The 24439-nt window shown below is 38.2% G+C and overlaps 1 protein-coding gene across 1 annotated transcript in view; it reads left to right on the top strand.

Annotated features, from left to right (window-relative positions):
* The window catches only part of COL14A1 (collagen type XIV alpha 1 chain), a 124893-nt gene that overhangs the window by 61542 nt on the left and 38912 nt on the right, over positions 1-24439 (top strand). The window contains exons 18-32 of the mRNA XM_082045131.1: positions 258-329; positions 1112-1254; positions 5506-5635; positions 6710-6832; positions 8243-8392; positions 9045-9161; positions 11017-11163; positions 13414-13488; positions 14826-14965; positions 16163-16286; positions 17435-17578; positions 19975-20139; positions 21789-21827; positions 22045-22183; positions 24223-24365. Of these exons, the coding sequence (XP_081901257.1) occupies positions 258-329; positions 1112-1254; positions 5506-5635; positions 6710-6832; positions 8243-8392; positions 9045-9161; positions 11017-11163; positions 13414-13488; positions 14826-14965; positions 16163-16286; positions 17435-17578; positions 19975-20139; positions 21789-21827; positions 22045-22183; positions 24223-24365 (1851 nt within the window). The remainder of the gene's footprint in view (positions 1-257; positions 330-1111; positions 1255-5505; positions 5636-6709; positions 6833-8242; positions 8393-9044; positions 9162-11016; positions 11164-13413; positions 13489-14825; positions 14966-16162; positions 16287-17434; positions 17579-19974; positions 20140-21788; positions 21828-22044; positions 22184-24222; positions 24366-24439) is intronic.

The raw sequence follows: 24439 nt of genomic DNA, 5'->3' as shown, positions 1-24439 counted from the left end.
CCAGAAATGTGGGAAACTATGTGCGTTCTTAATTAGTGATTACATCTTATCTGTAGATCTGAGTGCTAATCTTGCAAATATATGTCCCTAAAGAAAACTAAATGAATAGTTCCCTTGTAGCATCAGAAATGCCTGAAGTGTGTGGGATACTTGTAGGTGTGAGCACATAGTTTCATTGTCATAGTTAGAAATGCAAGATAAATACTGTGTGTTCGATGTCTTGTTGAATTGTTAGTGAGCTGAGTATTGTTTTTCAGTTGCAATGACTTCTGCAATACCTACCACAGTGACTACTGCCAGTACCGCAACACCTAAGCCCACCACAGCAGGTAAATAGAATAAATACTAACAGTTTAAATGCTGTTTAAATGCAAAGAGCAAACGGCCCTCACAAGCACACCCAGATGCAGAAAGCTGTGATATTACTGAGAAGCCGATAACCTCAGTTCCTGATGGTCCGTGTGGTCAGCACATGGCCATGGCAGACCTTGAGGAGGTGCAGGCCCCAGGCAAGGGACATCACCGGTGAAAGGTCCACAAAGTCATACTCCTGCACCACCTTTTGGCATGTGGCCAGCGTCCTGCACATGCCGTGTGTGGATGGAGCCAACCTCTAACTCAGCATAGGGACTCTGAATGATACCAGTGATATTACATAGGAATACAGAGACTAATTTGGAAAAATCAGCTCTGTCTTTCCATTTATAAATATGAGCTTGAAACTATTCAGAATTTTGTTTACTTTTGAGGGTTCTGTTTGTTTTCCCTGGAATTAGAAAACAGACTTTTAAGGATCCGTGGTTCTGGAGTATCTCTCTTCTGCAATGGAGTTTTGGTTACTCTAAAGCTCCATAAGCCAAATAATATAAACAAAGCGAATGGGGTAACATATGTTAATGGCAGTATAAGATAACTATTATTTTATTAAAAAGTTAAAGTTTTTATGTTATTAAGCCCAAGTATGACTGAACTGTATGGGTTTGCCCCACCATGGATCTGCAGACCCACCATGAGTTCCGTAGAGCTTGCAGCTACCTGGTGATAATTAGCACAATTTAAAATATAAAAAATAGAGTTGAGAAGATGCTAATTAAGTTACTTTTGGCTTTAGTTTTTCGAACAGGAATCAGAAACCTTGTTATAGATGATGAAACAACCTCAAGTCTGAGGGTGATGTGGGAAATTTCAGATTACAATGTTCAGCAGTTCCGAGTGACCTACCTCACTGCGAAAGGTGACCGTGCTGAGGAAGCGGTAAGAATGGTCTGTATGGGTTTTTTTATGAATGGCTTCATAAGCTTAAAAAGTTTGTTTAATAATTGCTAAGGCATGATCTCTCCTTACGACAGTCACATGGCAATTAGTAAAAGAGCCATATTTGGTGTTACTGTGGGACTGAACTTCAAAGTTTTAATCGTATAGCACCTGCTGTACTGCAGGCAACAGCAGTCAAGTGTAAGATCAAGGCCCAGTCACACAGATGTTTCAAGAAATCATAGTTAAAAGACTAGATGCCTGTCTTCTTTCTCCTGTATTTTTAAAATTTATCTAAATTTGGGGGATTTTTTTTCTGTTTTGGATTTTTTTTTACTCCTAGGCCTTTTACTACCCTGAGATTGTGGTTTAAAAACTCCTAAATATTTGTACAGGACAATATTAAATATTTTTTTCCTTCAGCAATTTTGTTCCCTCCCTAAAAGTCTCATTTTATGCTAAAACAACGTAACTGAAGTTCGAATGCAGAGTTTTCATATTGCTTGTTAACCTCAACATGTCACAATAAAGACAAGACTTTTTAATCTAGTGCTTAAGAATATTTGTTATCTTTCTAATACCATGTGATGATCAAAATTAAAATTGTCTTACACAAAAAAAGTTTCTGGTGATCAAGAGTTTGGAAAATATTTGAAAGAATGAAGAGTACTATGTGTACTCTTTTGTGCATATATAATAATAATATAAATATAATATATATAATCATAAAAACATAAATATAATAAAAGCTCTAGCTGTATTTTAATATATCACAATTTTTGAGATAATTTCAGTATTCTGGGAGGCGAAGTGCTTTAAAAAAAAGAGAAAAAAGAAAAAATTGGGGAAATTTTGAGATAGCTCTATGTAGATACATTTAAGAGATTAAATTGTATAGTTTGAGGTTATTTTCTTAGTCAATAGCTCAGAATGCAGAAATATTCCCCATATCACTCTCCTTCTGTGTCTGTCATGTGGCTCACTTCTGTTCATAGAACAGTTATATCGAAAATGAGATATTTTTTTATGTCTAGTAGCTGACATTTTTAGCCCTATATCAGACTATATGGATTAAAAATATTACAAGCTGTTAGTTGAATATCTTTTTTTCTAGAAAAATATGAATCAGTCTTTTTTCATTTTGGTTTCATTCATCTTTTATGAGTCTGTGCTAGAAAATTCCTTTTTAGCCATCTCTTTCAACTATAATCTGAAAATGAACTTTAAATATAGTGGTTTCCTTTTGGAGCAGAAACATGCTTTATGAATTTCCTTGACTGTATTATAATATAGTATATGATACAGTGGCAAACTTGCACAGCATAATGGCACAAATTGTACAGTTTTTCTGACAATAACCCAAAGTTTCTGAAATTTAGATCCCAGATTTACTGTTGCAGCTTTGGGCAGCTCAGTCATATTCATCTGCATGATATAAATGTAGTTCTCTTTTAGTATTCAATGACTATTATTTTAAAAGGAAATCAATACTGTAGGAAGGGCATTCAGATTCTGGCTATCAGAAGGATATTAGAGTTGACCCAAAAGCTCATTAAGGAAAATTATAAAATTGTAAGATTAGGGAGGTATCTTGGCTCTAATTCAGCAAATTATTTAATTTTAAGTACACTCTCAAGTCTTATAATCTTTGGTCACAATTCAGCAAACAGATTGACTACGTGTTTAATCTTTGAAATTAATCATGTGCATAAATACTTTACTGAATAAGGAATAATGTAAGATTGTAGTAAAAAATTAAGCACATTTTAAATGGAAGGAATGTGTTTTATCATGTGGCTTCAAGCACCTGAGAGGTGCAACACAGATGTCACTGGAAAGACACAGACATTCGATTTTTAGGGGAGTGTTTATATGTTTAAGTGCACTTCTTAAGAAGAACCAAAAAGTTTTGTGGAATTTGGGCTTAAATATACGATAGCGTGACAATTCTGTGGTGGATGCTGAAGTTTTTTGGCTTCCTTTCCATAAAAATATTAATAAGTTTTTTAATCCCACATCCAATTGGCTGAAGGTCAGGGACTAGAAAATGTAATAGGATACTTTTCACTACAGAAGGGTCAAGCTCTAAATTGCATGTATGTTCTTGGGTGTGCTGTACATACTGGAAGGATCACATTTGTTTTTTCTTCCTTAAAGCCAAGAATATTTCTCACTGCTGAAAACTATATTGTTCTGTAGATCTCCAATGTGCACATGTGGAATAGAGAGAGTTCTCAATGCTTGTGTCCCCTTTTCTATAAAACAACAACAACAAAAAAAGGTTGTTCTTTTTTTCAGAAACATAGTTTGTATGTTTTGGGTATATGTATGGAAAAGTTTAGCATGGTAATCTTTCATGCACAACTATTTAGGTGGTTTTGTCCAGCTTTAATCAATAAAGTACTTTTTGACAAGGCTTAACACCTGGGTATGCTAGTTTAATTTCCTTCTGTGTATCACTTGCCAAATTTAGAATGTATCCTGGAGTGTTAAAACTGGTGAGAGCTTTCTTCTCTGAGTATGTGCTTCAGAAAACTTTGCCCTCAGCAGACGCATCAGTCTTCTTTAAAACAACAAAATACTTTAGGCTCATGTTCTGCTTTTCCCCCTTGAGCTCAAAAGGCCTATAGATCTCTCAACTTCTTGCCAAATATGTGTGGTTGCTGGCTCAGGTGATAGTTTCACACAACAGACATGGGCCCGGGAAGATCCAAAATGAGATAGGATCTTGGGACTGTTGCTTCCAACAAAGTTACTTCATAGGACATAGATTTGGTGCAGGGAACATAGGATTAGTTTCTTGTTTTTACCATGTATGTTCCACATGCTGGGTAGCTCCTGTTCAGGCTTTGGAGGCTCTCTGAGATTAAAATTTTACTGACAAGTTAAAAGATTTCAAGGCTTTACTTGGGCACCTCTACCACCACTATTATGATACTAGTTTTTGGGGCTCTGGCTAAAATATCCTAATCTATTGAAGAATTTCAGAAATAGCTGCTGATGGCAGACCTCCTACTGCATTACAAGAAGCAGTGCTCAATTCAGCAGTTTGAAACATTTGCTCTAGCACACCCAAAACTGCCTGGATGGATTTCTACAACTTCTCTGCTTCTACCGGGTTGCCTGGTTGGACTTCTGATGCAAATCTTCCATGTTTCATGGCAGTTTGGGACCTTCTGCTATTTGTGGGATGTACTCCTACTTTCTCTCCTAAATGGCTAACTTCATTTGCTTGTCCCCAGACTAGATGCAGATGGGACAAACACGTTTTATTCCTACTTGCTTGGTTCATGCTTCCCAATTTCATGAATTCATTTTCCTTCCTCCAAAGGGAAGGAGGATTTTCTGTCCCCAAAGAGCATTAACAATCAACCTTTATTAATGAGCATATCTTTGGACAGTCATATTCATAGCAAGAATAAATACAATTAGAGGATTTATTTTGTCTTTACTAACCATCCATATAGTACCAGTGGTTTACGGATGTCGTAGTTTAGCCCCAGCCAGCACTAGGACCACGTGCTACTCACCCCTCTCACCACTCCCCAAGGGAGTGGGGAGGAGAATTGGGAAACATATAAAAACAGTTTAACAGAACCACGAGAGGAACAGGTGAACAACAAATACAATAACAATGAGAGAATATACAAGGCAAGGAATACACAATGCAATCACTCACCAACCCAGAAGACAGATGCCCAGCCTGGTGCTGAGCAACGATCCTCCAAGGAGAGAGTGCAAACACTGGACCGTGCTTTGCACTCGAACAACACTGCACCTCACCACCGGCCCCTGAAAACAAAGTCCCAGACAGCAGCGATTCCCCAAGCAGCAAGTTCCTCCCCCAGCCAGCTTGCCCCAGTTTTATACTGAGCGTGGTGTCATACGGTGTCAAACATCCCTTTGGCTAGTTTGGGCCAGCTGTCCTGGCTGCATCCCCTCACAGCTTCCTGTGAAAGTGAACTCTGTCCTAGCTAAACCAGCACAAGGAGCTGTAGTGGCTCACAGGTTTAATATAAAGCTGTGTTATTCTATAGGTGCATTCTCCTTTTTATTTTAGTCAGGTATAACTAGAAGATCTATTAAAAGGGTGGATAATCTTATTATTTTACCATTGAGTACCAGAAATATCTAAAAATGGAAGCTATACAGCAATACCAGTGGAATGTGGTGTCAGAGATCATGTAGGATATAAGAAGGCTTTGGCCCTAGTCATTAAGCTTGATGGTTTCTGTTTTTCTGACCATCCAGGTCATGGTGCCTGGGAGACAAAATACTCTTCTGCTTCAGCCTCTGCTGTCTGACACAGAATACAAAGTTACCATCACTCCCATCTATTCTGATGGTGAGGGGGTCAGTGTCTCGGCTCCTGGCAAAACTTGTAAGTATTATACAAACTTTCTGCTTGTCTTTGGCTGGGATATGAATGAAGAAAGGCTCACTCTTTTGGCCTTTTTCCTTGACTGTAGTAATATATATCAGTATAAATGAGGGCTTGTTTTGCATGACTTATACGACTCAAGCTTTATATTAAGATTGGTTCAGTGATTTATAAACAATGGGTTGCTTCTAATTGATAAGTTATATTTTATATTCAAATACTGTGAGTTTGCAGAAACTTGTTGAGTAATAAAGCTGGTAAGTCCTTGATAGTTAGCCTACCAAGGCCGAGCCAACTAATGCAGAAAATAAAGTAAACAATGCCTGCTGGAATAGAATCAAATCAACCATTGTACTGTTACATTTTCTTTTGTGTGAGATCATTACTTTCTAAAGGTCATTAGAAAGTAGAAATTAGAAATGCTGCTGAACTTTCTATAAAAGTGATTGCATTATCTCTAGAGCTTTGACCAAGTACCAAAAGATTACTCAGCTGTAGCTTAAGTTCCCTCTCTACTGTATACTGGCAAAAAAATAATCTCATTGTGCACTGCTAGTCATGACAGTATAATTTTATTGAACTGTTCTCCTTATTTACATAATTTCTGCCTAAATTGAAGTGCTATTTGTGCAGACACTTAAATCACTTGTAAATCATTCCTTTGATTCCATTTGAAAGCACTAAGTGTTCACAAGAGCGTGATTTATACATTAAAAACTTCAGTGCACTTGGATTGAAAGAAACTATGTAAATAAAAGATAATTGTATTTGAATTATCTTACTTTTTTTTTAATGTAGGGACAAAGTTGGGAATTAATTGGAAAATTCGTTGTTTGTTGAACAAAGTTCATAATTAATCCTTGGTATAACTTGGTATAACTTTCTTAAATACATCAATATTAATCCAGTAGTGTTAATACCAAGGAAGAATTTGATTGAAGACTTTCATTCTTGCGTTTTTAACTGTAAATGTGAGAGTACTGGCTATCTCACATTTTCACGTGCATGTGTTAAGTTTTATGCCTGTGCTTGTATGAGATAATTTGGTAAGAGTTCAGTTTGGTTTCTTTTCAGTACCCTTGTCTGCTCCTAGAAATTTGCGTGTCTCGGATGAATGGTACAACAGATTACGTATCAGTTGGGATGCCCCACCATCACCCACAATGGGTTACAGGATTGTCTACAAACCTATCAACAGTGAGTTTTTAAACTGAATTTTTTGGTCATTTGGTTTTGACTGTACAATGTCTTGACATCATCCTTTGCTGAATTTGGTACTTAAATCATACAGTTGCAGTTACAGCCTTGAAGTGCTATTATTTGGGTGTCTCAGGTTTTGAAATGAGAGTTTCACAGTCACAGAATGATACAGGTTGGAAAGGATCTCTAGAGATCATCTGGTCCAACCCCCTGATCAAAACAGGGCCAGCATGGAAGAGGCTTCTCTGGACCTTGTCCAGTCATGTTTGTAGTATCCACAAGGATGGAGATTTCAAAACCTCTCTAGGCATCTGTTGAAGTTTTTTACTACACTCACTGTGAAATTGTTTTTCCTAATATCTAACCAAAATTTCCCATGTTGCAAATTTTGTGTTTTCTCTTACTGTCTTTCCTGTTTGCCTCAGAAGAGATTCTGTCTCTGTCTTCTCTGCCCCTTCCCATTAGGTAGGTGTGGGCAGCAGTAAGATTCCCCGTTAGACTTCCCATCTTATGGCTGATCAAAACCAACTCTTTCAGTCTATCCTTTTATGTCATTTTACCATTACTCTTTCTATTTATTTCAGAGACTACCTTTGCTCTTTACCTCTCTTCTGAGTTCTCTTGTCCTTCAACTTTCTTCCCCTTACAATGCAAACAAGGCTTTAGTTTCCTTGACTTTTTCTCCCACCCTACATCTCCCCCAAAATCTTGCCATCTGTTGTCCATTTTGTTTGTGTTGCATCCCTTGGCTGCCAGCACATTTCAGCTAGACAAGGCACCCCTCTTCCTTTGAATTTTTTTGGAAAATCACGGTCCTCTATTAAGCACAGAACACAAACACGTGACCATTAAGGGGCTAAAATACTGTCCAAAAATGACACTATTGCCTGTTTTCTGGAATATATCCAGAACAGCTAAGATAGGTGACAAAGGAGCTGTTTGCAGTTCTGAATTGAGAAAGTATTATTCTTTTCTATTTTCCTTATCATTTTTACACAGTGTTAAATGATGCTGTTGTATAAGAACCCTGTAGGGACTGTTTTGCTGGCTGGCATCTGCTGTCCCCCTATTGGTCCTGGCACACCGTCAAGCTGAGGAGATCTTTGGCTGCCTATTTAGGGCAGTAGTAAGTCACTGAAGCAGAACAAAAGGGTCTTAACAGATGCCAGTGTCTAGCCCTGCCCTAATGAATCCCACTGCTGAATTTCCTAAGTGTATTGTGGCCTCTGTCCATGCAAGGACTGAGCAGAGTGTCTTTGTTTTTGTGTTTGGTAAAAAAAATAAAAGGGGAAAAAACTAGGAGTAACTTTAGAAGCTCATATAATTTTGAATGGGTTAAGATTTGTTTTAACTACCTGCTAATTCAACAGATGAGCAAATTGTTTGCTTTTTTTTTTTTTTTTGCAGTTCCTGGTCCTGCGTTGGAGACCTTTGTAGGGGATGATATTAATACCATTCTCATTCTAAACCTCTTCAGCGGAACGGAGTACAGTGTTAAAGTATTTGCCTCATACTCAACAGGCTTCAGTGATGCCCTAACAGGCGTAGCCAAAACCTGTAAGAACGATTTCATGCTATTCAGATCTCTACAGGCTGGTTTTTGCTGTAACTATGGCTTTGTGCAGCTCTCTGTATAAATTTTCACGTGGAAGACTTTCTCAGTTGTGTGCAAGTTTTTTTTCCTGGAATGAAACTCTCTTGTTTTTATCAGGCTTTAAGATAATCTGCTGCATGCTGGCAGGACCCAAATCGTAAATCAGATGTTATTATTTATCAGCCAAACATGTTTGTTTAGTAGTAGATATAAATCTCCTTAATGGAAAGTAGATTTAGCCTTTTTTGGTCTAGCTCTGTATATATAATAAGGTTTGGTCTTTATATATCTAAAGCTTAATTTTAAATTAGATTTTGACAGAAGTATTGCTGTTATAATGATATTTTTATACTTGTTTGTAGTAACTGAATTTTTACCAGTGTTCATTATTTAGTTTTAACTGAATTGACTTAAGTTCCTAACTTTTCATCAAAAGATTCACTTTTTATTTTTTTCCTTCCTGTTTTTGATTTCATTGACGTTTTTTAAAGTAGCTTTTGAATTTATTTGTTAAAAATAAATTGGCACAAGTGTTTCACTACAGTTCATTTGTAATTTTTTTCTTGTATGTCTTACTAGAGGTGTAAATTTGATTTTTGGGTATTTAATTTTCAGTGGACTTGGGTGTGACAAATTTGGATTCCTATCAAGTCCGCATGACGAGCCTCTGCGCTCAGTGGCAGCTTCACAGACATGCTACTGCATACAGGGTAGTTATAGAATCCCTTGTAGGTAAGTCATATCATTCAATATGTACCTACAGCCTAACCTAGAGAACTGAATTGCGTAAGTTAAGTAATTGCATGCAGTTTGACCTGTAGCCTGGCTCCTGAAATACTGGAAATGATGGATGGAAGAGAGTTGTGTTCACATGGAAAGTTTCAGGAGTGGAAGTAGCATTGCTGTCCTTTTATATCAAACAGATGTTGATAACTTGTCCTTTTTATTGGGGGGAGTCTTGTCTGTCAGCAGAAGATAAGTGATTATCTGAGCTTTTCACTGGTGTGAGGGACAGAAGGTGGATGAAGGATGAACTGAATACATCTAGCATTGTAAATAAACCATCGGTGACAGCTCTGTACTGCTAGGGTGGACACGAGAGGCAGGTAGAAGGGCAGGGAAAACTCTGATTGAATCCAGATTGTGCTCACAGAGTCCACAGAGTCTGGTTTTGTCTGTTCTCATTCTGTTGATCATTAATGATAACTTTTAGTAATGTTACTCTTCTGGATAAACATGAGATATTTTTATGTGGCAACATATGGTGTCTTGATGCTTTTAGCACCGACTGTGTAGAAGGTGAATTGCAGCCTCTTCCACCTCTATGATTCTCAGGTGTAGCCAGAAGAGGTTATGGAGAAGTCACTATTTGTGCAGACTGTTATCCCCTGTAGACATCAGTGATCTTTTGAATTATGACAAATTAGAAGCTTGAATAACTTGAGAGGAGTGCAGTTAATAACATTTAATGGGATCTGACAAAGGTGTCATGAAAAATAATACTAATTTGGTTGCAAAATTAAAGATCTTTCTGTAGAATGGCAAATGGATGGTAATACTGTTTATCTGAAGTCCCAGAATACAGAAAAGCTGTTCAGAAAACAATGATTGTGGCTGGCACAAGACAGCACAGATTTTCTTCTCATCTGGGACCTAGCCAACTTTCTGTTTTCATCATACAGAACTTCCAGAATTGTTTTAACTGAGCCAAAAGAGCCTAAATGTGAGCAGAACAAGCAAAAGTGTGAACAATTAATTCTTATTAATGTCTGTCATGAAGAGTTTTGATTGTCAAATTAGGTGTGTGTCTCATTTAAGCAGTGATCATTTTTTTTTATACTAATGTAACACCTCCTGATAAGCATCAGGTGTTTTTTCCTTGGCAGTAAATGACCGTTTGGCATTCTTCGTGTATACTCTGTAGAGTATGAGATCAGTTGCTCATGTTTCAGTTCTTTCTGCTACAGCTTATGAATTGTGCTGATGATTTTCTTATTATTAAAATATGCCTTATGCTATTTCCAGTACCTGGCCTTTTTCCATTGACAACATGTTTTCCAATTCAGAATTTATCGGAATCAATTTTAGAACACTGTAAATACTATTCCTTAACCAACTTGTTAAGTGGTTACTAGCAGAAGCTGAAATACAACATCTAGTTTAGTCTCTCTTGCAATTAGTAAGCACATTACAGACTCTGAGAACCAGAGGCATGGACAAAGGATGCTGTAGAATTACATAATGCAAGAATTCCTCATTAGACTCTGATAATTTAGGACTTCATCCAGAGCCCATTGATGACAGTATTAGTGTTTTTCATTAACTTCAGTGCATGGGGTGAAATTCATCTTTTTTTCCTGCAGATGTCTGACACATTCCTCAGCTCCTACTAAATAGGAAGGATGAAATGTTACAGAGACCTCTACACAGAGGTGAACTTCCAGAAATAAGGCAGCATGTAGTTTATTAATTCATGTCAACAGCTTGCCCTTCATCTGCTGTCATGTCCGCTTCTATTTCAGACTTAAATTACATTATTCAATAAAACAATAAAGAAATGTTTTAATGGTCTCTTTTACAATTCCAGATGGGAAAAAGCGAGAAGTAAATCTTGGTGGAGGGACGCCTAGACATTGTTTCTTTGAGCTGATGCCTGGAACTGAATATAAAATCAGTGTTCATACCCAGCTTCAGGAGATAGAGGGCCCTGCTGTCAGCATCATGGAGACAACATGTGAGTAAAATAGATCAGAGTTCCGCCAGCAGTGATGGTAATGCCTGATTGCTTCTTGTGTTTTGCCCTTTGCCCACAGATGTGCTGTTCCTACGCAGTTTCCTTCAGCTGAGTTTTTGATTTTCAATTACATTGTGACTCCTCCGCAGAGGTGCAGGATTCTTACGCCGCTGCTGTGTGTCACTTGTGAAGTCACATTTACCAACTGTATTGCACTCCTTAAGGGGCATGAAACAGGGAGGGTGGTTTTAGCTTTCCTCATAAAAAGTCCCACTAGGGGATACTCTGAAAATCTATGACTTTGGGGAAAAAAATGAATCCAGAAAAACGAAGCAAACAGAGGAAGTTTTGTATCCTGCAGCTCTTGTTATTTAGTAAAATTGTAAAATCTCACCACTCCCTGAGTAATTTAGAGTTAAATGGGACCTTGATACCCAATCTATTAATACTTATGTATTTTTAAATAAATAAACAAAGCAACCTTTTTATTATTATTCTCAATAACACAAAAAAAAACGCCAAGCCCCCAGACAACCTCACAGCTGTTTATGAAGGCAAGATCCTCCTCAAAATGCTGCAAAACAAAACACAGGATGAAAAAAGTGAATACTTTAATAATCTCTTTCTTTCTTAGAGCCCATTTTCAATCTCAGTGATACCCTTCTTCTCATACTACATTACTGTACACCTCAATGCTCTTATCCTTCTTTCAGAGTAGACAGTGTTTATAATCTTCCTCTTTAGGTGAACACTCGCACACTTGTGGTTTCACACAGGAAGAACTTGCACAGGTGCATGACTCTGCTTCTCAGTTGTTCAGGTGCCTTCTCAGAGCAGTGAGGAACAAGCCGAGATTCTCCTGCTCTTTGGAGGAACGGATTTTGTGTGCTCTGCAGTTTCAGGAGTTAAGAGACATAAGGAAGAACACACCTTGGCCTACATATCCATTTGAGAAAGATAGTTTATGATGCAGATAAATGATTGTGTCACCTCAGAAGACAAGACTCTTCAGGGTGACCTGTATGTCTCTGGTGCTCAGAGAGCAGCCTTTCAAGTCCTCTTACTGCAGAGATGACCCTTTCTAAATGGATCTGATCCTGCTCTCTCTGTGGCCATGGAGGTCCTGGGCCTTAGTTTATTGTAGGTATTTCAGAGTCTTGGCCTTTTCTCTTGTTTGAACCAGTGTGAAGACCCACATCAGTTGCACTGGGAGTCAGCTTGGATGTGAGCATGAGGCTTGTCATGAATCCTGTTGGCACTAGTCTTTCCCAAAGATAGGTGCCTTTGCTGAAGTTGTCATATCTAACTCTATCCATTGTTTATAAATGTAACTTAGATATTATAGTAAATAACAAGTTAGTCTTGAAAGAATGATGTTCTGTCATCTGTGGCTTCTTATGTGAATTACATTGAAAAGAATTGGAGAAAATGTCCTTGAATGAAAGCGTAACTTTTCCTCATATACAGTTGTGGAAGTCAATGTCTGTGCATGTTATCTCTCAGAATTCAATCAAGACTATATTGAAAGGCACTAAGCAGAGCTCTTGCATTCAGCAAAGCTGTCAATCAGTGATCATGTGTTCAGCTAGGTTTCTGGGAGACTGTCATTCCAAAGCTTATTTTCAGGGGAAGGATGAGACAATTTTCAGAAACTCTGGATCGTAAGCTTAGTAGAAGTTGCTGCAGGCAACAAAGTCATGGTCCTGTCGAGTTGTGGTCAGAAATGCATGTCTAGCTGGAAGCGTAATAAGGTGTCCCACAAAATTTAGGGAAATCTTGATCAGGGCAGGCTGTGATCTGCTCGGAATGTGGGCACTGGCTTGCTTTTGCACTGTGTCTTTGTATTTTGTACTAATACCTTTGTCCAGGGTGGGCAGAGACTAAGGACTGGTTGTGGTCAGAAAGGAACCTGATGCTAACCTTTTACAAAATGAATTATGGATCGTAGGTCAAGAATAGGGAAACCCAAAAAGAGGCAGTTCCAGTAGTGGTTCAGTTGTATCATTGTATCACTCACACTGAAATGCAGTCATTAATTGCTGTGTAATAGTATTATCCTTTTTCAAGTGGTTAGTACAGGAGGATGTTGCATGCACATGCTCACATACTTTTCTCTCTAATTACATAACTAATTGATTACAGATAGTAAACTTTAAATGTGGAAATGAGTAGAAAATGCTGTGTTTAATATAAATAAAATATATAGGGATTTTAAACATTTTTTAAACATTCCTTCCTTTCATTCTTCAGTACCATTTCCAACTCAACCACCAACAACACCTTCAACACCACCTCCGCCACCTACAATCCCTCCTGCGAAAGAGGGTAAGTGCTGCCTGTGTGGGTTTATAATAATTTTAGGGTGTGTTTTTCTGCTTCTGACACTATTTTAGATTTGTGGAGATCAGATTTCAAAATGCATTTGCTACAGCAACACTGTTAAGGCAGCTGGCTTAAATTTAATGAGCTAAAAATCTGACATTATTTTTGTATTGTTGAAATTTGCAGAAAGGAGGGTTAAAAAGTGTGAGATCTTATGTTTTCAGAACTCCTAACCCATACATATTTTGCACCTGAAGGAGGCGTCTGAGGGTGATTGAACTTCTAAAGCAGCATGTTTTTTAAAAATATGTCTACTTTAGTTAACGAGAAGAGTGTTGGCCACATTCGGTCTCTTCTCTCTTTAAATGTAGACTTCCTTCTGTTCCTCGTTTGAACATGTAGTGTTTTGTACAGAGTCTCGTAAGTATTTCTGTGAGGGGAGCATTATTGTTGGAGACTGAGGATCAAATCCTTCAACCTGAAGTCAGTGGGGAAAACTGACCTACCGAGAATTTAGTTTGTAAGTACAGAAAAAAAAAAAGACCTTGTGTATCTGCTTTAGAACTGTATAGCAGCAGACTTTCTTAAAATCTAAGGAGTAATCAACAGAAAACAAGAAATACAGGTATGTATCTTCCTGTCCTGTTCTCTGGATTTAGACGAACATTCTTCTTCAAGATGAGATATGTTGAAAAACATCGCCTTGCTTTGAGACTGTTTATTTCTGACCCCAAGCAATAGACTTGGGTTCTGTAGCGTGTTGAAGGTTCCAGGTTCCCATGAAAGAGTGAGCAGCCTGTGTGAGCAGATATACAGCTCTGCTGGCCATTTTGCACAAGAACATGCTGGAATAAGATGAGATGGGGGAAACCTGCGTTGCTTCTAAGAAGTGCAGTTAAAGGGGTGAGAACTGGGCACTACAGAGCTTAGGGTAACTTTTTGAATGGACAGTTTCCCACTGGGAACCTCCACAGTTGAGATTCTCTTGTCTTCCTTACTGTGTCATGCTAGGAGTCTGGGATTGTATAAGTTCATGTGTGACTTTACTTAACAACCTAAATGATAATTAAAATGTTTAGTGAGATTTTAAAGAATTGTTATAGCCTTGACGCATAAGTTGTGATAGGATCTGCCAGTGCAGAGCGTGCACCCCTTGCAGAGCTCAGCTGGTTCTACACCTGCACTGAAGTCAATGCCAGCAGGTCTGTTTGCTAAAGCATTCTAAACTAACATTAAACAAGGGCTTTTAATGACAGTTGCATTTTCTTAAGTGATTTATGAGATTTCATGAGGAGTGGAGGCATTGCTCTAATTCCAAAATACTTGCTTCTCTTTCTCAGTGTGCAAAGCAGCCAAAGCTGACCTAGCATTCCTGGTGGATGGGTCATGGAGTATTGGAGATGACAATTTCAATAAAATAATCAGCTTTCTCTATAGCACTGTTGGAGCTTTGGATAAAATTGGTCCTGATGGAACACAGGTAATCAATATGTACAGAGATGGCGGGCATATGAACTTGACAGGGTATTTTAGACTAACAGCAGAAGTGAAATAAATCAATAAGTAATTGACACCATTTCACAGTTCTTTTGAAAACATAAATTGGTTTAGGACAGCATTTTTTTTCAACATCTTCTTTTCTACACACCATATAGTGAAATTCATTATATGAATTTTGCTAGCATGAAGGCTAAGTATGATTTCAGTCACCTCTAAATCATTCTAATTAGATTTAAGTTGCGTTAATGTTTTGTATTGGTACTCACTGTGGTAAAAATGATATCGCAAAGGAAAATTAAAGATTTGTTTATTTAAAATCACATGGTCTACAGACTCTACAGTGCTTGAAATAAAATATATTGGCAAATATCATTCTACTTATGTATTTGTTTAGAGAGGTGCTTGGATCTGCTCCATAAAACACTGGCAGATATATTACTGTTTTAAGTGTTACCTGTATAATATGCAGTTTGGGATAGCATTGAAAATTGTTTTTAACTTGTCCAAACCCTGAAAAATGCTCAGTTTTTACTGTTTCTTCCTATTCAGTGTTTTACCAGAAACTTGTGCTTCAGAACCTTATGCACAAGCTTAAGCTTAAGCATGTAAATAGCTCCTTTTAAATCAGGGACGCCACTTATAGAATATGAAGTTCAATGTATGTTTTGTGAGTTGTAGGGATTTAGTGTATCATATTGAAATACAGGCTCTGGATTCATGTAGCAGCATATTTGGGAGAGGCAATATTTCAGAATATGTTCTTACATCTTTCTTGCTTCAGTATTGCTCCCTAACTTAGGTTACTATGTCCAGCTATTAATTTGTGGAGACTGAATGAAGTCCCTGAGTATGAGTAACTGTACACATGTGAGCAGATGTAACAAGGATTTTGCTTTTGAGCTCAATTGAGAGTGCTTTTGCCAAAGTGGGCTTTACTTTTCTCATCCTGTTTGCTGCAAAATGAAACCAGAAAGTGATTTCAGCCAAGGCTGCAGAGAGTAAAATTAAACTTTCTTTAGTGAAAGCTGCTTAAAGAGAAAAAAAAGAAAGACTGGCTTCAATTTAAAGATGAAGCAAAGTTACAAGATAAAACCTTGTTTTAAATGCACCGATTCACTTACTTTTGGTTATACACTGGATGGTGCTTTAGTAATGAACGTGTCTTCTGTGTGCACAGGTGGCTATAATTCAATTCAGTGACGATCCCAGGACAGAATTTAAATTGAATGCATACAAAACAAAAGAGACTCTTCTTGAAGCTATTCAGCAAATAGCCTACAAAGGAGGAAATACAAAAACAGGTGAGAAAGGTCACGATTATGATACAGATTTTCTCCCTGCTGTTCTCTGTGCAGTATTTCTTTCCCATATGCCAAGTGATTTAATGTATCACTGCAACACCAGTGAGAACATGGTATCTGCACACCGGAGGTGGAAGGTTGGACTTTGAAGTTAGAAAGTTTTTGTAATCTGCAGTTTACAGCGTTCACCCCCTACTGCTGGGTGTTCACCCCCTGGGCAACAGTGAGGTCGAGGATCAGGGAGGAGGGGAGAGAGGCAGCAAGGCAGAAGGGAATGACTTTGGGGATTGTGGAACGGGAAGTAATATGAAATCAGCTCGGCAAGTGGAAAAATAGGAGGGGAGAAAAGGTGGGAGGGAGCTTGCAGAGCATGTATGGAAACAGTGGACAGAGTGGAGGAGCTCTTTGGTTATAAGCCAGGACAGGTAGGCCTCAGTGGTATTTTTAAGACTGCACTGGGGGAAGATGTCTGTTAACTGAAAGTAGTTACATTTTAATTAATCCCTTAAAATAGCTCTCTGATATGAAGACATTAAAGCTGAATACTGAAAGGGTTAAAATCTGTTTTAATTAGAAACTATATGTTTTATTATTGTCAGGCTGCACAGAAACTTATTTGACCTGTTGCATCTTATCCGGTCTCAGAAGTATCAAAGTAACACATTTTCCATTTACTCAAGAAAATGCTACAATGGCACTTCTAGTTGTTAAATGGACTGTGCCCTACAATCCAATAAAGGAAGATTATGTTATCTCTAAACTGCACAGAATATGCATTCCCACACATGTCATGCTCTTGAATTTTACCTTCTGGACTGAAGAAATGGATGGCTAAAGCCATCAAAATTTAAAGGTTAAGGTCAAAATGAAACTTTGCTGAATTTCTATTTTAATAACTACAGAATGCACCAATTTACAGACTGGTGAGGACCCAAAAGCTCTGCCTGACATCCATTTATAGTTAGGTGCTCAGCTTTCTTCAGTCGCATGATGAGTATTCAGGTTTTAAATCATAGCTCTGAGTAGACACATTTGAGACGGAGAATGTGGAGATATCTCATTTGATGTTTACCATATGACATGAGAAGCCAATAGAAATTGTATTTATGTCACAGTGAAAGTATGTTGTCAATTTTTTTCTGTTTCAGGCAAAGCCATTAAACATGCAAGAGAAGTCTTGTTTACTGGAGAGGCAGGCATGAGAAGGGGCATTCCAAAGGTTTTGGTTGTCATTACTGATGGGCGATCACAGGACGATGTGAACAAAGTCTCCAGAGAAATGCAACTAGATGGTAAAATGTGTAGTTTTAAGAACTATTCACATTTTTCTTTTTCTCTTTCATTGTAACTACCGAAGTGTGAGCATGAGATAAGGGTAACTTTTACTTTAGGAAGATTTTCTGGAATCCTGGAAGAAAACAGCAAATGCTGAGAAACTCAGAATATCACTATGATGTGGTTTGATTCTGGAATTTTTTGGTGATTAACGTTATTATTTTTCATTTTGGCGGCAGTGCTAAAATCACGTATTAGCCAACGGAATTGCTCCCATGACGAAGAATTTAGGGGACATGATCCTGAGACCGTCTTCTGTGAAGTGTAGTGTTGTGGTTACCAGCAAACTGAACGGTTTTGTTTTCTGTACAAGAGGTCCTTTGAAAATTCTTTCCTATGTCCTTTTACTGTCTCTGATCTGCTCTCATGTTACACTTATTACCTTTAGGATTTTTTTTTTAAATCACCAATTTTAGAGGTTTAAGCAACCAAATGATGTGGCTGCATAAAAACTGGGTTAGTTGTTGTAGAAGTGTCTGATGCTGAGGTTTTTATCAAAACCCAAAGGGCACAGTGTATCACACGGAATAAAACTAAAGGGTGAAAGAAAAAAGCCATCATTCTTCCAATGTGAGGAGATCTAAGAAGAAATTACATTTGTGCTTTTTTATATGCCTTTAGACTTTGGCAGCTATGAAGTTCCTAGTGAATGTTACTGATTCCTGAAAGCCAGTGCAATCGTTGAGTTCAGGGCCTTCATAAATAAAATCATATCACAAAATAGGAGAGTGTAATGAAGAAAACCTCATATTTATGATTAAATTTGAGTCTATGTCTTAGATGAACAAAAAATGTTCAACTGTCATGTAAGACTTGCAGTCACCTTATTAACTATTGGACTGGCAACAGCCTCTAGAAGAGACAGCATGTGGTGGGGCTTTGGTTGCAGACCCAAGGGATGTCTCACCTCGGCCGAGTGACTTCATCTCTGTCGTTCCCTGTTGTGCCTGCTGTGTGCTCAGGCTGCAGATAGATTGGAGCTGGTGCTGACTTGCATCTGTGATAGAGACCGGCACAAAGAGGTGCTGATCTTGAATGAGACATGAAGGTGTTGTTAAATTATATTAAAACAAAGTTTTGTTCTGCTAAAAGCTCCACAGAAAGTGAGGAATGCCCCTGGGCCTCATTCAAACTTAAAGACAGTATTACTTGACTAGAGTAAATTTGGGACTGAGCCATGCAAGAACAGTATCATAGAATCATAGAATGCTAGGGATTGGAAGGGACCTCGAAAGATCATCTAGTCCAATCCCCCTGCTGGAGCAGGAACACCTAGATGAGATTACACAGGAACATGTCCAGGCGGGTTTTGAATGTTGCCAGAGTAGGAGACTCCACAACCCCCGTGGGCAGCCTGTTCCAGTGTCTGTCACCCTCACTGAGAAGAAGTTTCTTCTCATATTTAAGTGGAACCTCTTATGTTCCAGCTTAAACCCATTACCCCTTGTCCTACCATTGTTTGTCACCAAGAAGAGCCTGGCTCCATCCTTGTGACACTCACCCTTTGTATATTTGTAAACATTAATAAGGTCACCCCTCAGTCTCCTCTTCTCCAAGATAAAGAGCCCCAGCTCCCTCAGCCTTTCCTCATAAGGGAGATGCTCCACTCCCTTCATCATCTTGGTTGCCCTACGCTGGACTCTCTCCAGCAGTTCCCTGTCCTATGTTCGTTAACAATATTCAGACTGATGTAGACAGGATTTTTTTTTTTTATGGAAAGGAAAATGTTGAAAAACTTTTAGGTAGTTTGCTATTCTTCCAACATATAGGGTACAATGCCCCTTTCATTTAAACCTTTGAAGTCAGGCTCAAATTTTGAACTATACTCATGCCGAATATAAAGAAGATACTCAACTACTGCAGTTGCTGATGAAATGAGAGTGCATTTATTTCAGTGCTCACTCATGAGGAGGCAGTGGCTTGAAAACGGATTAATATATGGCACAGACAAAAAACTGTAGAAGACCTACAGGAAATTAATTTCAATGTTTTTTATTTCTGATATACTTCATACATTGATGTTTTTGTGTGTTATATAGTACAGCATTAAATTAGAAAAGCATTTAAACATATTCTAAAACTTTAAACTACTGAATAGTCCAATATATCTTCAAGAAAACACTTAAGCATTAACTTTAACTGATTAAGCATAAATAGCCAAAATAAATAGCTTACAGAGAATGTATTACCTTTTAAATTACATGCATGAATTTTCTCTTGTTATAGGATATTAATACAATTTCCACCTTTGTACTTAATCAGGAAAGCAGCCAGTGCAAATACTGTCGTGTTCATGTTATATTTCCGCTATCTAAATGAATGACTCATAAGAGCATTCTTTTTTGTTTTACAGGTTTCAGCTTTTTTGCTATTGGAGTAGCTGATGCTGACTATTCAGAGTTAGTTAATATTGGAAGCAAGCCCAGTGAAAGACATGTCTTCTTTGTGGATGACTTTGATGCCTTTACAAAGATTGAAGATGAGCTGATCACTTTTGTTTGTGAAACTGCATCAGCAAGTTAGCCATTTAACCTTACACTTACTTCTAAAATAATAAGTGCTAAATACTGGGGGTGTGTGTGTGGGGGAGGAGTGGGGGGGGGGGTTTAACTGTTATTTTTCTATTTAGAGGTATTCTTGATCTTTTTAACATAATTTATTGCAGATATTATAACTCATTCTATTTCCATAAAAGATTAAGGAAATGAAGGCCTTGTGACTTCAAAATAATTAATGGTTGTTTGCTATAAATCCAGAATACATCCACTGGTTGTCAAAAAGTTATTTCAGATTTGAAACATTGTTAATGGTTCAGAATTTAGTCATAAAAGGTTAATTGTATTTTATTTTCTAGGTTACTTTAACCAACTCTAAGAGTAGAGTTAGCTACATCCATTATTACTCAAAGCACATGGTTAATTTGGTAGATTTGATGGATGGACAGTTCAGTTGATGAGGAATTGGCTGGATGGTTGCATCCAGAGGGTAGTGGTCAACAGCTCAGTCTCCAGGTGGAGATCAGTGATGGGTGGTGTCCCTCAGAGATCTGTACTGGGACCAGTACTATTTAATATCTTCATCAATGGCAAACAGTGGGATTGAGTGCACCCTCAGCACATTTGCAGGTGACACCAAGCTGAGTGGTGTAGCTGACATGTCTGAGGGATCAGAAACCATCCAGAGGGACCTGCACAACCTTTAGAAGTGGGCCCCTGTGAACCCCATTATGTTCAGCAAGGCCAAGTGCAAAGTCCTGCAGCTGAGTCGAGGCAACTCGTGGTACAGGCTGCGAGATGAAGGGATTGAGAGCAGGCCTGCAGAGGAGGACTTGGGGGTTCTGGTGAATGAAAAATTGGACAAGAGCCATTTCATGGGCTGCATCAAAAGAAGCATGACCAGCAGGTGGAGGGAGGTGATTCTGCCCCTCTACTCCACTCTGGTGAGATCCCACCTGGAGTCCTGCATCCAGCTCTGGAGCCCTCAGCACAGGACAGACATGAGCCTGTTGGAGAGGGGCCAAAGGAGGCCACCAAGATGGTCAGAGGGCTGGAAGAGCTCTGCTGTCAGGAGAGGCTGAAAGACGTGTGTTCAGCCGAGAGGGGAGGAGAGGAGAGGAGAGGAGAGGAGAGGAGAGGAGAGGAGAGGAGAGGAGAGGAGAGGAGAGGAGAGGAGAGGAGAGGAGAGGAGAGGAGAGGAGAGGAGAGGAGAGGAGAGGCTCTGGGGAGACCGTATTGTGGCCTTTCAGTACTTAAAAGTAATTGAACTTGAGACAGAATTAGGCAGGAGAAGGTCACAAATAGAGAACTGGGGAGCACTTGGTTAAAACCCAGTATAAAACATACTTTTTCTTATGCAGCAGGCAGTGAGTTTGTTGCCACAAGAGGTTGTGAAGGCAGGTTCATAGAAGGATGAGACAAAGTAATAGACAACAGATCCGTAAAAGGATATATATTTGAGACACAGGGATGTACCCATTAACTTTTTTGCCGCAACCCCTGTAGAACCTGAGGATCAATAACAGAATGGAGTAGAAAGTGGCCAAGTTTGCATGCCCTTCCCAACCACTATCTCCTTTTGCCACTGTCGGGGATAGAGCTGAGTAGATTGTTGTTCTGACGCAGTAGGACATCGCTTGTATTCTTAAATATTTTTTTTCTTCTTTTCCAGCATGCCCATTGGTAGTTAAAGATGGCAACAATTTTGCAGGTACAGAATTTTTGTGTTCATTTTTGTTCCTGATTTATGTAATAATTTTCATTACCTGATTTTCACAATATTGGGCAATATATTTCCCTATATGCTAGAAACTGTTAAATACTTGGTGATATGAAACTGTTTGATGCAACTACCTTTGTCCTTTTTTTAGTGTTTTTAATGTGGTATTAATTTAAATTAATAGAATATATATTTTGATGCCTTCCAGGATTTAAAATGATGGAAATGTTTGGATTGGTGGAAAAGGAGTTTTCAGCTGTGGAAGGGGTATCAATGGAACCTGGTACATTTAATGTTTACCCATGTTACCGACTGCACAAGGATGCCCTGGTATCCCAGCCTACCAAGTATGTATTAACATGTAAATATTCATAAAACACATTAAGAAAATTGTCCAGTGCAGGCAATTATTCTTTTCAAGGACTAGTAATTTGATGTTGGAAGAGCAGAGACACTTGTGTATATCGACATTATACTAATGAACAGGAAGACTGTTTGGTGTCCTGAGTCCTCAATAGGTTTCATTCAAAAATAGCAGTTGTAGGTAAAAGTAGGTGAACCCACCGGCTGTTTTGGGTTTCCCACATGAGCCAAATTCAGGCTTGTGCCAGTTTAGCACCTGTCAATTTCATGCAGGCGTATGTCTGGGCAGATTCGAGTATGTAGAATTATACTTTGTGAAAAGTACTTCTGGAATGTGGGTTGAAGGCTCATAGAGTGCCAAATATCTCAAGGGAAGTGATGGAAACTCTCAATTTCTTCTATGAACAGTGTGTATGTTGTGTTTGGTTCCGCTCAGTCCAGTCCCCCACTTTATATTAAATGGCACCAAAAAAAAGCAGTGGCCCTACTGAGTTAAACATGGGAAGATGTAACAAAAAGTGTTCTTTAGCTGAGATAAAGAAGAAAGCAAAACAATGGGAAATTAATCTCAAGGTTTATATTATATGTCGTCTTAGTCTTTTTGCGTGATTATCCTGTTGTGTCCCAGTTGGAGCTAAACTTCTTGGAGCTGCTTCACATTCTCTGTGTTTCATTTCCTCCTGGGTCTAAATGGACTGGAATTTCCAGGGATTAGCATTTCTCACTTTCTTTTTCCTTTCTGCTTCTTTTTAATCGGAACTGCTGTATTTATATGCTCTTCTCTAGCTGCCACCCCAGCCCAATCTTACTGCTTCATTAGGCTTTCACTCCCTTTCATGGTTCAGAGAATACCTTTCTCTTGATGATCTACAGGTACGTCTGAATAGTGTCACTTGTTTTTGTCATCTCATCAGTGCACCGAGTGTCATTAATGTTATTCTTTTTGAGTTCTGCATCCCCAAACCTCATGTTCACCCCACCCTGCCTATTGAATTTTCTTTCATTTGTGCTCGGTACAATGGGCACACTGTAAAGCTTTGTTCATCTGTTGAGTTCCCTCTGTCTTGCCTCCATGGAAATGCACAGTATAACATCACGTTTGATCATCTACAGACCACTGTGCAAAATATATTGATTATATGTCACATTTAACTCCTTTTCCAGCATGATTCATATCTATACATCTTATATGTGCCAGAAACACTTTATAAAGAAGATAGCATATTTGGGGAAAAAAAAATTGATTAAATAACCTCTTTAGGCTTCTTTCAGATCACCCTTTGTTATGATTTTAAGGAATCAAGCTAAGTAACGTTTTCAAAATATAGCCAGTCATTTAAGACATTCGTCCAAATTTCCAAGTTTGGGATTTGACAATGAAAGGTTAAATTAAATGGGAAGTACTGAATAACAAATTTCAGGAAATGGCAAAAAATAACATACTACTTTTATATCATAAACTTCCTCTCTCTTCTGCGAAACGTCTGGGAGAACAGATTGTATTTCTGTATGCGCGATCTGTTTTGACTTCATTTTCTTATATGTTGGCTTTGAAATGTATAAACTACGTTCCCCGTCATTCCTAATTTCTATCTGTTAGTGATGGTTTAATGACAAAGGACCTGTCTATTGAGATGGGTCTTTCAAGCAGTTTCTATTTTCATTGTCTGTTAAACCAGACAATAGCAAAGGTCTTGCAAGTGGCGACTATTTTTTAAAAGCTTTTAATATAATTAATTAACTTCAAAGTGACCTCTGATTTGATATTCAAATTTAAAAAAATAATAATTAAGGAGAGTTTTATAAATGTCAAGGAAAAGTATAACTTCTCCTTTCTCCATAAATATTCTTTCGATAGTTACCAAGTTAAGTAGATTTTGCAAACGCTTCTTCGTATCACTTCCCAGTTTTGATTTCCGAATAAACATATGGAGTAATAGAAAGTGTGTTAACTGAGCATCTGGTGAATAAATCACCAGATTTAATGTTTGTTTCAGTTTAAAAGACATTATTTCTCTTACAGGTATTTGCATCCTGAAGGTCTCCCTTCTGATTACACCATTACGTTTCTCTTTCGCATCCTTCCTGACACACCTCAGGAGCCATTTGCACTTTGGGAGATTTTAAATGAAAAATATGAACCACTGGTTGGAGTTATTTTAGATAGTATGTATTTTGTATTTTATCAGTGATTTTTTTCTTTAACTGTATGAATAACTCATTCTGTGTCTAGATTTATT

The sequence above is a fragment of the Streptopelia decaocto genome, assembly GCF_964273445.1.
Source record: "Streptopelia decaocto genome assembly, chromosome: 2".
In the NCBI taxonomy this organism is placed as follows: domain Eukaryota; kingdom Metazoa; phylum Chordata; class Aves; order Columbiformes; family Columbidae; genus Streptopelia; species Streptopelia decaocto.
The sequence above is the reverse complement of the archived record's forward strand: the minus strand, read 5'-3'. Positions and strand labels throughout refer to the sequence as shown.